The 14,370-nt window shown below is 44.0% G+C and overlaps 1 protein-coding gene across 1 annotated transcript in view; it reads left to right on the forward strand.

Moving 5' to 3' along the window:
* Positions 1 to 14,370, forward strand: part of LOC125452340 (dynein axonemal heavy chain 8-like) — a 1,165,100-nt gene that overhangs the window by 980,789 nt on the left and 169,941 nt on the right. The window contains exons 80-82 of the mRNA XM_059645122.1: positions 3,037 to 3,192; positions 8,537 to 8,719; positions 10,842 to 10,947. Coding sequence (XP_059501105.1) covers positions 3,037 to 3,192; positions 8,537 to 8,719; positions 10,842 to 10,947 — 445 coding nt within the window. The remainder of the gene's footprint in view (positions 1 to 3,036; positions 3,193 to 8,536; positions 8,720 to 10,841; positions 10,948 to 14,370) is intronic.

The raw sequence follows: 14,370 nt of genomic DNA on the forward strand, positions 1-14,370 counted from the left end.
TACCACCAACCTCCTGGACACACTGTCAACTGTGTCAAGGCAGAGCCCAAAACACAGCACCCATGAAGAATGTTCTATTGCCCTCCACAATGAGCTCCAGCAGTTTATGGACATGGTTAACAGTTGGAGAAGTTCCTACCCATGTCATTGAACTGCAACAGTGACTTGTGAAACCAGACTAGGCTTGGCACTGGGATAAGCACCAACAACAGACCTTTGATGCAAACAAGATCATGTTTATATCTCCCTAAATCTGCCCCATTACAATCCCAAATGACCCATCATTCTTGCAGCTCATCAATCCTTCATTAGTCTGGGAGCCCTATTGTTTGTGATCTACCATAAGGCCGGGCACCTGATGATTGATGGGTGCTGTAAGTTTGCAAGACAGTGATATAAGGTCTTTGAGAAAGCGGGCCTGGCAGTCACCTGGACCCAAAAAAACTTCTCAGACTATGTGCTAGACCACAAGATTATAATCCTGATAAACCAACTGGTGACCCATTTCAACACTAAACATTTGGCAAAGATGACACCCAAATCCAATGGTTCCAATTAGATCTTATGCGATTTGACTTTATCTCTGTAGGAAAGCCTGCACTTGAATAATGTCTGCTTTGTTGAAGACCTCACGTCCTATATTTTTTTATTGGCTCCTAATTCCTCCTGGTAATCCTTCAGAAATTCTGACAATTCAGAAGACTGATGCTGAATGCAATCAACTATGTGAGCATTGTGTCATGGGATAGCCTACATATGCCCTCATTATTTGCAGTTTCAAACAATACTTTGAGAAACTCCATCAACTTAGCCTTCTAGATGACCTACAAGTTTATGATGACCACATTGTGATTTTCAAGCTCCTCAGGCTGATATCTGCCTCGTGTTCTCGTATATAGAAAATGTAGTCTCCATTTGTGTAATGTGTGCTGTCCATTGGCAAAACTACAAGGTGCTTTACTGGCCTCATCACTCTCATTGGTCCCATGGGAATGCCTCAGAATGGATTTGTTCATCTTCAAAGTCAAACCTTCTCTCTTAAAATTGATTACCATTCATGATGACTTGATGTAGAACAACCATACCACTGCCCCACCACTATGCCCAAAGAGATTGTTACTATACACGGCAGCCCTGAGATGGTCATTTCATAGTTTGATAATGATTGCTTTACACAATTCACTGACTGAGAAGGTTTCATACAGCTATCCCCTTCAGCTCAATATGCACAGAACAACAGTGAGGTCAAATGGGTAGTCTGCACAGTCAAGGCCTTCTTAGAGAAAAATGATAAAATTTACCAGTCTTTGCTTAGTAACCAACTAAATGTGAAATCCTGTCATGTAATGAGCACTCTTTCCCAAATTGTTCTTTATTATAAAGTCATTCATTAATCCAATCTTGTCATACATTACCATGTCTAAAATAGTTTATTTTTTGAAATATATCCTTCCATCCTGGCTATCTCAGTCAGTGGTAGTGTAGTAGAATCAATCTTGATGGATATTGAAAATCCCCACCCCGTTCAAAGTATAATCTCTGTTCATGCCATCTTCGGTGATTCATCTAAGTGGTATCCAACATTGAGCCGCCTTTCTTTTATTCTTTCATGTGATGTGGGCACTGCTGCAAGGTCAACATTTATTGTCCAACCCAAGTTGCTGAGCCATTCAGAGGGTGGTTCAGTCATCAACATTACCATGCATCTTAAGATATACATAGGCTAGACTTGTTAAGAAAATTTCCTTCCCTAAAAGACATTGGTTAACCAGATGGATTTTTAAAACATGCTTAGTGTTGGAGCCACCAATAGTGTGATTAGCTCTATGTTCCAAATGGATGAATTTATTTTAAGAGATAGCAGAATTTATTTTAAGTTGCTCCAGCTGCCATGGTGGGATTTGACCCCATGTCCCCGGAGCTGTAGCTGGGTCCTCTGTATTTCTACTGACATTACCTCAATTCCACCATCTCCCATCAACTGACAGTGGACAATTGATTAGCATTAGCAGAAATTGCTCTGCCTAAATTTGACCCAGTGCCATGAGATTTCATAGTACCTGAAGTGGATGTTGAATACTCTCAGGACACCGCCCGCCTGTATACCACTGTGCTGTCACTACCTCTACTAGGTCTGTCCGGGTGATGGAACAGAACACAGGAATCAATAGTATAAGTACATTAAGTTGTTCCTCAACTAGTCTGTGGGACAAGTCTCCAATGTTGGCGCAAGTACCCAAATGTCAGTGAGGAGAATTTTTCAGTTTCCCCTGAGCAGGTTGTGCCCTTTTTGTCCCAGTGCTTAGGTCTGTGCCAAATGGACCACCTGCAGTTTATTCATGTTGAACTTATCTGTAGCTACCTGCTAGAATGGCATGGCTAGTTCATTCAGAGACAACCACATTATTTATTGTTGACCAGACCAGGTCGGGATATTGGACTTTCTCCTCTTCACAGTATGAGTGATTTCTCAGTGTTTACATCACTATTACAGCTTAGTTCTTTATTTCCACTTTCTTAATTCATTGAATTTACATCTGCCAAGCTGTCATTGTGGGATTTGAATGAAGTATCACAGCATATTTGGGAGGCAGTGGCTTAGTGATATTATCATTAGAATATTAATCCAGAATCTCAGCTAATGTTCTGTGGTCCAGGGTTCAAATCCTGCCATGGGAGATGGTGGAATTTAAATTCAATAAAGAATTTGGAGTTAAGGGTTTAATCATGACCAAGAAGCCATTGTCAATTGTCAGGGAAGACATATGTGGTTCACTAATGTCCTTTAGAGAAGGAAATCCGTCATCCTTACCTGGTCTGGCCTACATGTGACTCCAAATCCACAACAATGTGATTGACTTTTAACTGATCGCTGGGTAATTAGGAATGGGCAATAAATAGTGGCCTAGCCAGCACATCCTTAAAGTGAATTTAAATAAGTCTGGATTACAAGTGAAGCAACATTGCCACTATGTTTCCATTGCCCCCCCAGTCGATAAACATACTTACAAATGACAAATTCCTTTTGTTATAAAGGTAACATCGCTTAACCACAAGTATTTCCGGAATCACCTGGAGGATTGTCTATCACTTGGACGCCCTCTGCTATTGGAAGATGTGCAAGAAGAATTGGATCCTGCACTGGACAATGTATTGGAGAAAAATTTCATCAAATCTGGGACCTCCTTTAAGGTGAGTAAATATATGCCACTACCATCAGAATCATCAGCTCAACAGTCGTCACTGAACTGAAACTCTATCGTAAGATTCATAAGGCACTCCATTATTGAATACCCAAACCTCGACGCACCAAAGAGTCTTGGGCTGATTTTATTTATTGTGAAGTCTAAGCAAAAGGCAAAACCCCTTAGTGCTTACACCACAACATTTTCAAAGAACAGAAGGAATGTTAGGGGGGTTTTATGGTGGAGTAGTAGTGTCTGGATCAGAAGGTCCAGGTTCACATTCCACCTGCTACAGAGATTTGTCAAGATGCCTGAATAAATTGGTTCGAATATAAAACTACTGCAAGACATGGAGCACAGTGGTGAATTTTCTCTCATTTGAAGATACTACAGGTAGGCTACATTAGAAAGTAGGAATGAGGCGATGCCAGGTTTAAAACGCAAGGACTCATGAATATGGTCACAACATAGAAAGAGACTATTCAGCTTGTCATTTCTGTATCAGATCCCTGAAAGAAATTTTCACTTCATACTACTCCCCAGCTTCCTCACTTTATCCCTGCTTGTTCTTCCTTTTCACAAAACCAATTCCCTCTTCAATGCCTCGACTGAATCTACTTCCACTGTGTGCTGAACGAGAGCGTTCCAAATCCTAACTGCTTACTGCAGAGAAAAGCTTTTCCTCATGTCACGGGTGTTTCTTTTGCAAATTACCTTAAATCTTTACCCTTTGTTCTCTCTCATTCCATGAAATGAGACCAGTTTCTCCTATCTACTCTGGTCAGACTCCTCACACACAAACATGCAAGACAGGAAATAACTTGCTGGATAATGCAGTTTGCCTCAGTGCTTCACAATTTATGCTTATACTAGGTGTAAGGTAGGAAGAAAAAACAGTGGAAGTTAGACCTTTTGAGACCCTGGGTAAAAAAAATAACTGTTTTATAGTAGGAAACAATGGACATAACTTTCTTCAAATCAACCAATTTGCAGAAGGTGAAGGGATGGTGGGATGATAGCAGATCAGGAGCACAATCACCCTGCAGCAGGTGTTGCCGTGGCTGTTTAACTTGACCACAGCATTAGCATCTTCTGCGCTTAAAGACCTATCAGAAAGTGTAGGCACAATGAATGTCTCATCTGTCAATGAGAGCATTTCCACCTAAAAGGACCCTGACAGACCTCAGACTGCTTGCTTGCCAAGGTTTAGTTCTAAAGGTTGCAGAATGGAATGGAGATGTGGGAAGACTGCTCCAAAGTTCTTTGATTCTTCCTTGTGGGGTGATGCTGGAATTAATGAGGTTCCAGACAATTTTGTTGATGTGAAGAAGGGCCAGTTACATTAAAACAGGTATGCTTGTAAGTCTTTGAGGTACTCCCTGCAAGGTGGATTTAGTACCACAAGAGTTTCAGTGACTGCCGCCTAAGGATAAAAGGTAAATGGCGAAGCACTTGTAGATGCCAGCCTTCAATCTCTGCCCAAACATTGACCTGCGCAGCATATCTCAATGTAACAGCAGTATGCATTATTCTCTCAAAACACCTCCCTAAATCATCTAGACATCCAACACTCACATTCTTCCACATCCTATTAACATCTCATATCCATAACCTTCAAAAATATTGTTATTCCATCCGCTGCACACTTTCTACTTCTGACACTCAGAAGTCTTGCTTTGTTGCACAGCAGGACAGAGGAATGCACTAAACTCCAGGGAGAGGCAGCAACCTCTAATGGAGCTGCAGTTATTCTCATCCTGATCACAGCAACGAAAGATGCATTGGATTTCTCTGGAGTGATTTAATCCATATAGGTCAGTGATGGAGAGATGAGGGTCTCCCACCCACCTGGTGAAGAATTTAATGTCATTTGCCACTTGACACATCGCAGTCACTCATGGTGAACCACAATCATCATGAATTCACATGCTGAGATGTGCACAATGTGGGGTTACGCCCATTCTACATGTCATTTCCAATTCTGGGCTAGCTGGCCACACTGTCCACTTCCTAGGAGGCAGAGATGGAGTAGAATGGATGGGCTAATATCAATTCAGATGACATGCTAACTATCAATTTTACAAGGAGAAACATCGTGACTATTTGGAATGATGCACAAATGAAAAAAAAGGAATTGCAAGTAATTAAATATAATTGATTGCAATTTTACAAATACCATCCAAATTTGCACAAAGTCCGTGGGGGCCATGAGCTGTCAGAGCCCTGGCTGGTATCACCAGAGCATAAACTCATTCAGTGTTGAATTTGACAGCTGTCAGAAGAGGCAGCATGTCTTCACAGGAAAAGCTGGGGCAAGGCAGTCATTACATATTGCAGTGAGGATGAGCATTCCTGCTGCAGAGCTTGAGGGTTCATCCACCATACTGCCACTTGTTTGCATTGAAATGGCCTGCTAGGTGACAGGGTGGGTTATTTGGAGAAAGAATCTGGGAAAGTGATAATCCTTCACTCAGGACGTGGGTCCTCCAGCAAGGAGGAGCAGCTGAGAGAGAAGGTATTTCGCAGAATTCAGGGGTTCAGTCCAGAAAAATGTATAGCCACCTGCAGGTACAACCTCAGGGTATGCAGTTTGCAGAAGACTACAGACAGCAGTGTTAGTAGGCTGTAAAGCAAAGAAAGGACATTATAGTAAGTTGCTTTTGCTAATGCTGTTGGGGAGGGTTTAAACTAATGTGGCAGCAGGATGGGAACAAATGAGGAGGTTAGTGGACAGTAAGGAGGTAGTATCTAAAGCCTGGAAGGAACTTGATATGAAGTCAGCGTGACTAAGGGGAAGAGGAGGCAGAGAGCAGATGATGAATGCAAAGGGACAGGAGGCCTGAGGTGCATTTGTTTTAATGTGAGAAGTGTAGTAGGTAAGGCAGATGAACTTAGTGCATGGATTAGTACCTGGGAGCATGATATTATTGCTATTAGTGAGACTTGGTTGAGGGAAGGGCAAGATTGACAACTAAATATCCCAAGATATAGATGCTTCAGGCAGGATAGAGAAGGAGGTAAAAGGGGTGGAGGAGTTAAATTACTGGTCAAAGAGGATATCACTGCTGTGCTGAAGGAGGACACTATGGAGAACTCGAGCAGTGAGGCAATATGGGCAGCGCTCAGAAATAGGAAGGATGCAGTAACAATTTTGGGGCTGTACTACAGGCCTCCCAACAGCGAGCGTGAGATAGAGGCACAAATATGTAGACAGATTATGGAAAGATGTAGGAGCAACAGGGTCGTGGAGATGGGTGATGTTAATTTTCCCAACATTGACTGGGATTCACTCAGTGTCAGGGATTTAGATGGAGCAGAATTTGGAAGGAGCATCCAGGAGGGTTTTCTAGAGCAGTATGTAAATAGTCCGACTCAGGAAGGGGCCACACTGGACCTGGTGTTGGGGAATGAGCCCGGCCAGGTGGTTGAAGTTTCAGTCGGGGATTACGTTGTGAATAGTGATTGTAATACCGCAAGTTTTACAATACCAATGGACAAAGACGAGAGTGGTCCTAAAGGAAGAGTGTTGAATTGGGGGAAGGCCAACTATAGCAATATTCGACAGGAGCTGGGCAATGTGAATTGGGAGCAGCTGTTTGAGGGTAAATCCACATTTGATATGTGGGAGGCTTTGAAAGAGAGGTTGATTAGAGTGCAGGACTGACATGTCCCTGTGAAAATGAGGGATAGAAAGGGCAAGATTAGGGAACCATGGATGACAGGTGAAATTGTGAGACTAACAGAGAGGAAAAGGTAAGCATACATATGGTCTAGGCGACAGAAAACAGACAAAGCTTTGGAAAAATATCGGGAAAGTAGGACCAATCTGAAACAACAAATTAAAAGGGCTAAAAGGGGTCATGAAATATCTTTAGCAAACAGTATTTACATTAGAAAGACAGAGGTTGAGGGAGGGCCTGATTGAGGTCTACAAAATCATGAGGGGTATAGACAGGGTGGATAGCAAGAAGCTTTTTCCCCAGAGTGGGGGGACTCAATTACTAGGGGTCACGATTTCAAGGTGACAGGGCAGAAGTTTAAGGGAGATATGCATGGAAAGTTCTTTACGCAGAGGGTGATGAGTGCCTGGAACATGTTCCCAGCGGAGGTGGTAAATGCAGGCATGATAGCGTCATTTCAGATGTAACTGGACAGATACATGAATGGGCAGGGAGCAGATCCTTGGAAAATAGGCAACAGGTTTAGATAGAGGATCTGGATCAGCATAGGCTTGGAGGGCTGAAGGGCCTGTTCCTGCTGTAATTTTCTTAGTTCTTTGTTCTCTGTGTACACATAGCACTCAAGCTACCACCAGACGTTGAAGCAGTAGTTTCCCCAACGAGCTAATGCAGATCTTTATGCCATTATAACTAATGAAGTGAGCAGTAATGATGCTGTTGGTCGCCTCAGGGCAGCGGTATTAAGGGTCCTCATAGACTTTAGTTTGTACATGTCGACTCATTCCAAGGGATAACTGGAGATACATGTGTTCATGTAAAGTATCATGGCTTCAGTGTGGTGCCAATGTCTTTTGAAGTTTGCAGTCAATCAATTATCACACTGATCCAAACAGACCAGTCTGGGAGAGTCAGTGCTGGATGCCTCAACTACAAGGTTGCTAGGTTGTACACACATGACTATCAAGGCTCCCACAGACCAGCCAATGGCATTCATTGACATGAAGAGATTCCAATCCCTCAATGTCCAACTGTTCTGCAAGTATTTCCTCTGGATCTTACAATACCATGTAAATAGTCAGGATGTCTGCACATGCGAGCACTCCCAGTGCCAAGCTTTTCATTCCACCCACATTGTTCCAAGGTCAGAATTTTTGGTTACAGCGACTACCCATTAAACTGCTGCCACCAGTGAAGTTACCCATTAGCAGAATTAAAGGCTGTTTTTCTGACTGCATCCAACATCGATAACAAGATAGATGAACTGGTAATGCAAGTAGAAATAAATGGGTATGATATGATAGCCATTACCGAGATGTGGCTGCAAAATAGCCAATTGTGTGAACTGAATATTCAACAGTATTTAACATTTTAGAAGTATGGAATGAACAAAACGGAGATGTGATAGCTCTCTATGAGTAAAGGATGGGATTTCACTCATTTCCCCAGCACTGGTGCCAGTGGCCCTTTTACTTTCTCTATGACACTGCCTCAGTCTAACAGATTCAACCAGCCAACCAATCAGTACCTGTAAAGCAATCTCCTGCTATGTAAGTTATTGTGATTGTTTGAAGTGTAGAATTCTCCTGTTTACCTGATGTATGCAAGATGAAAATCTCAGGCAACATGTCTCTCTTTACAGCAGTGAAATATTTTTATTGATTGCCTTTACAGGTGAAAGTGGGCGATAAAGAAACTGATGTCATGGCTGGATTCATGTTCTACATTACTACGAAACTTCCAAACCCAGCCTACACTCCAGAAATTAGTGCCAAGACATCCATCATTGACTTCACCGTAACTATTAAAGGTCTTGAAAATCAGCTGCTTGGACGAGTGATCCTTACAGAGAAACAGGTAAAGTCAGGGTATTTCTTAGACCCACATGCAAAGGGTTCAAGGAGACTGTTGTGCTCTGGGATTGAGGAGCCTTATGTAATATTTGATTACAGCATAGAATTGATATGTAGCGGTTTCTTCACAAAGATTACTTCACTGTTCTGCCCAATGAACTGGGGAACTCTTGAAGGACCTCTTTTACATAGCATTTCTCAGAATATAGACTTAATTCTACACAACCCTTTTTAACCAGTCAACAAGACACAAATCTATTTTATACATAGATAATAAAATGTGAGGCTGGATGAACACAGCAGGCCAAGCAGCATCTCAGGAGCACAAAAGCTGACGTTTCGGGCCTAGACCCTTCATCAGAGAGGGGGATGGGGAGAGGGAACTGGAATAAATAGGGAGAGAGGGGGAGGCGGACCGAAGATGGAGAGTAAAGAAGATAGGTGGAGAGAGTGTAGGTGGGGAGGTAGGGAGGGGATAGGTCAGTCCAGGGAAGACGGACAGGTCAAGGAGGTGGGATGAAGTTAGTAGGTAGCTGGGGGTGCGGCTTGGGGTGGGAGGAAGGGATGGGTGAGAGGAAGAACCGGTTAGGGAGGCAGAGACAGGTTGGACTGGTTTTGGGATGCAGTGGGTGGGGGGGAAGAGCTGGGCTGGTTGTGTGGTGCAGTGGGGGGAGGGGACGAACTGGGCTGGTTTAGGGATGCAGTAGGGGAAGGGGAGATTTTGAAACTGGTGAAGTCCACATTGATACCATATGGCTGCAGGGTTCCCAGGCGGAATATGAGTTGCTGTTCCTGCAACCTTCGGGTGGCATCATTGTGGCAGTGCAGGAGGCCCATGATGGACATGTCATCTAGAGAATGGGAGGGGGAGTGGAAATGGTTTGCGACTGGGAGGTGCAGTTGTTTGTTGCGAACTGAGCGGAGGTGTTCTGCAAAGCGGTCCCCAAGCCTCCGCTTGGTTTCCCCAATGTAGAGGAAGCCGCACCGGGTACAGTGGATGCAGTATACCACATTGGCAGATGCGCAGGTGAACCTCTGCTTAATGTGGAATGTCATCTTGGGGCCTGGGATGGGGGTGAGGGAGGAGGTGTGGGGACAAGTGTAGCATTTCCTGCGGTTGCAGGGGAAGGTGCCGGGTGTGGTGGGGTTGGAGGGCAGTGTGGAGCGAACAAGGGAGTCACGGAGAGAGTGGTCTCTCCGGAAAGCTGACAGGGGAGGGGATGGAAAAATGTCTTGGGTGGTGGGGTCGGATTGTAAATGGCGGAAGTGTCGGAGGATAATGCGTTGTATCCGGAGGTTGGTAGGGTGGTGTGTGAGAACGAGGGGGATCCTCTTGGGGCGGTTGTGGCGGGGGCGGGGTATGAGGGATGTGTTGCGGGAAATACGGGAGACGCGGTCAAGGGCGTTCTCGATCACTGTGGGGGGAAGTTCGTCCCCTCGCCCCGCTGCACCACACAACCAGCCCAGCTCTTCCCCCCCACCCACTGCATCCCAAAACCAGTCCAACCTGTCTCTGCCTCCCTAACCGGTTCTTCCTCTCACCCATCCCTTCCTCCCACCCCAAGCCGCACCCCCAGCTACCTACTAACCTCATCCCACCTCCTTGACCTGTCCGTCTTCCCTGGACTGACCTATCCCCTCCCTACCTCCCCACCTACACTCTCTCCATCTATCTTCTTTACTCTCCATCTTCGGTCCGCCTCCCCCTCTCTCCCTATTTATTCCAGTTCCCTCTCCCCATCCCCCTCTCTGATGAAGGGTCTAGGCCCGAAACGTCAGCTTTTGTGCTCCTGAGATGCTGCTTGGCCTGCTGTGTTCATCCAGCCTCACATTTTATTATCTTGGAATTCTCCAGCATCTGCAGTTCCCATTATCTCTGATTCTATTTTATACATCCTATTTTTCCTTTTTATTTCCTCTTTTGTGATTTTTGTGTGGTAGAAATGGCTAATGACAGAGTTTCCAAGGCACAGGATATCTGGCTAATTTGTCTATCATTTCGCTGAAACACGTTCCTTTTTTCTGTCATTTTACAATTTGGTCTGCAGTTGTATCCTGAGGTAATATTATATTTTACTTTGCCCTTACCAGTTTGGAGCAATTATTTTTAACCATCTTTCCATTAGGAATTGGAAGCAGAGCGTGTGCAGTTGATCGAGGAAGTCACTGCCAATAAACGCAAAATGAAGGATTTGGAGAATAACCTGTTATTCAAGCTCAGCACCACCAAAGGTAAATAATTCATTTCAGAGCAAAATATTGCAGATTCTGGAAATCTGAATTAAAAACAGAAGTACTGGAGAAATGCAGCAGTTCAGGCAGTATCCATGGAGAGAGAGAAACAAGAGTTAATGTTCCTTAAACAAAAACAAAAGATGCTAGAGAAACTTTTTGAAATCAGTGCTGGAGAGGAGTCAAATCAGACTCAAAACATTAACTCTCTCTCCATTCCTCCACTTAATTATCAAACTGCTTATCCCAATCCAACCAGATAGGCTGAAATTTCTCACAAAATAAGCAGCAGTTCTGACGAAGATTTATATCAAATTAGAAACGTTATCTGTTTCCGTCTGTACAAATAAGACCATAATACCATAAGAAATAGGAACAGGAGTAGACCATTTGGCCCTTCAAACCTGCTCCACCATTCAGCAGGATCATGGCTGATCTAACGTTCCTCACATCCACTCTCCTGTCCTTTCCCAGTAATCCTTGTTTCCCCTAAAGATCAAGAAACTATCTATCTCAGTCTTAAATGCACACAAGGACTTTGATCTCACAGCTCTCTGTGATAAGGAATTCCAAACACTTACAACCTTCTTAGAGAAAAAAACACTTCATTGTCTCAATCTTCAGTTGGCACCCCTTTATTCTGAGGCTCTGCTTCAAGATTCTCCCATGGATACATTTTCTCAGTGTTTACTCTGACAAGCACCTTAAGAATCCTCTTTGTTTCAATTCTCCTAAACTCCTGTGAGTAGAATTCCAACCTGTTTAGACCTTGTTCATAAGACAACCCCTCCATATTGGGGATCATCCTGGTGAGCATTCTCTGAACTATAGAACACAGAACATAGAAAAGTGCAGTACAGTACAGGCCCTTCAGACCACAATGTTGTGCCGTGGAATATTCCTAATCCAAAAATAAAATAACCTAACCTACATTCGCCTCAATTCACTGCTGTCCATGTGCATGTCCAGCAGTTGCTTAAATGTCACTAATGACTCCACTTCCACGACTACCACTGGCAAACTATTCCATGCGCTCACAACTCTCTGGGTGAAGAACCCCCCTCTGACGTCTCCTCTATACCTTCCTCCTAACACCTTAAAACTATGACCCCTCGTGGCAGTCAATCCTGCCCTGGGGAAAAGTCTCTGGCCAACGACTCTATCCATGCCTCTCATTACCTTGTACACCTCGATTACGTCACCTCTCTTCCTCCTTCTCTCCAGAGAGAAAAGTCCGAGCTCAGTCAACCTCTCCTCATAAGACAAGCCCTCCAGTCCAGGCAGCATCCTGGTAAACCTCCTTTGCACCCTCTCCAAAGCCTCCACATCTTTCCTATAATAGGGCGACCAGAACTGGACACAATATTCCAGGGTTTTGTAGAGCTGCAGCATAACCTCGCGGCTCTTAAACTCAAACCCCCTGTTAATGAAAGCCAAAACACCATATGCTTTCTTAACAACCTTATCCACCTGGGTGGCAACTTTGAGGGAGCTATGCACTTGAACACCGAGATCCCACTGTTCCTCCACACTGCCGAGAATCCTGCCTTTAATCCTATATTCAGCATTTAAGTTCGACCTTCCAAAATGCATCACTTCGCATTTATCCAGGTTGAACTCCATCTGCCATTTCTCAGCCCATGTCTGCATTCTATCAATGTCTCGCTGAAGCCTGCAATAGCCTTTGATACTATCAATGGCACCTCCAACCGTTGTGTCATCAGCAAACATACTAACCTACCCCTCAACTTCCTCGTCCAAGTCATTTATAAAAACTACAATGAGCAGAGCCCCAAGAACAGAGCCCCGCAGGACACCACTCAGCACTGACCTCCAGGCAGAATGCTTACCATCTACAACCACTTGCTGCCTCCTGTCAGCCAACCAATTCTGAATACAGACAGCCAAATCACCCTGTATCCCATACCTCCTCACTTTATGAACGAGCCTGCCGTGGGGAACCTTATCAAATACCTTGCTGAAATCCATGTACGCTACATCCACTGCTCAACCCTCGTCAACCTGTCTCGTGACTTCCTCAAAGAACTCAATAAGATTTGTAAGGCATGACCTGCCCCTCACAAAGCCATGCTGACTCCCTTTAATCACGCTATGCTTTTCCAAATAGTCATAAATCCTATCCCTCAGAATTCTTTCCAAAACCTTGCTGACCACAGATGTAAGACTGACTGGTCTGTAATTTCCAGGGATTTCCCTATTCCCTTTCTTGAAAAGAGGAACAACATTTGCTTCCCTCCAATCTTCCGGTACGACTCCCCCGTGGAGAGTGAGGAAGCAAAGATCTTCGCCAGCGGCTTAGCAACCTCCTTTCTCGCTTCCCGGAGCAACCTCAAATAAATCTGGTCTGGCCCTGGGGACTTATAAATCTTAATGTTTGCCAAAATTTCCAGCACATCAACCTCTTCAATCTTGATCTGTTCAAGCCTGTTTTCCTGTTCCTCAAAGTTCTCATTCACAACAAGGTCCCTTTCCTTAGTGAAAACCAAAGCAAAAAACACATTTAGGGCTTCCCCTATCTGCTCAGACTCCATGCACAAGTTCCCTATGCTATCCCTGATCAGCCCTACCTTTTCCCTGATCATTCTCTTATTCCTCACGTATGAGTATCTCCAATGAAATATTATATTTTCTTAATTAAGGAGACCAAAACTGCTCACAGTACTCCAGATATGGTCTCGCCAGCAGCTTGCACAGTTGCAGTAAGACTTTCCTGCTCTTCTACACCAACTCCCTTGAAATAAGGGCTAACATTCCATTAGCTTTCTTATTAGCTGCTGTCCCTGTGGTAACACTCTGTTTCATGCAGAAGTTACCCCCAACTCCTTCTGTGTTGCAGAGTTTCTCCATTTAAATAACGTTCTGTTCTTTTGTTCCCAGTTACAAAATGAACAGGTTCAAATTTTCCCTCATACTCAATTTCCTGACTTTTTGACCACTTACTTAGCCTATCAATATCTCTCTGTTTGTATCCCTCTTGCAACTTGCTTTTCCACCTATTTTTGTGTCGTTTGGAAATTTGGTACATTCAGTTTTTTCCTCCAAGTCGTTAATATATACTATAAACAATTGCAGTCTCAGCACTGATACTAATGGACCCTACTAGTTAAAGGCCCTCAACTGAAAAAGAAACTCTTACAGTTTCCTGCCCATTAACCAATTCTCTATCCTTGCCAATATACTACACCCAATACTGTGCCCTCTTATCTTACGACTTAACATTTTATGAGGTATTTACAAGGCCATAAGATACAGGAGCAGAATTAGGTCATTCAACCATCAAGTTTGTTCCGCTTTTGATCATGGCTGATATGTTTCTTAATCCCATCCTCTTCTCCCAACACCTTTGATCCCCTTACTAACCCACAGCCTCCTGCAGCAATGAGTTCCACAGATTCGCTACCC

This window comes from Stegostoma tigrinum, chromosome 4 (genome assembly GCF_030684315.1).
Source record: "Stegostoma tigrinum isolate sSteTig4 chromosome 4, sSteTig4.hap1, whole genome shotgun sequence".
Taxonomy (NCBI): domain Eukaryota; kingdom Metazoa; phylum Chordata; class Chondrichthyes; order Orectolobiformes; family Stegostomatidae; genus Stegostoma; species Stegostoma tigrinum.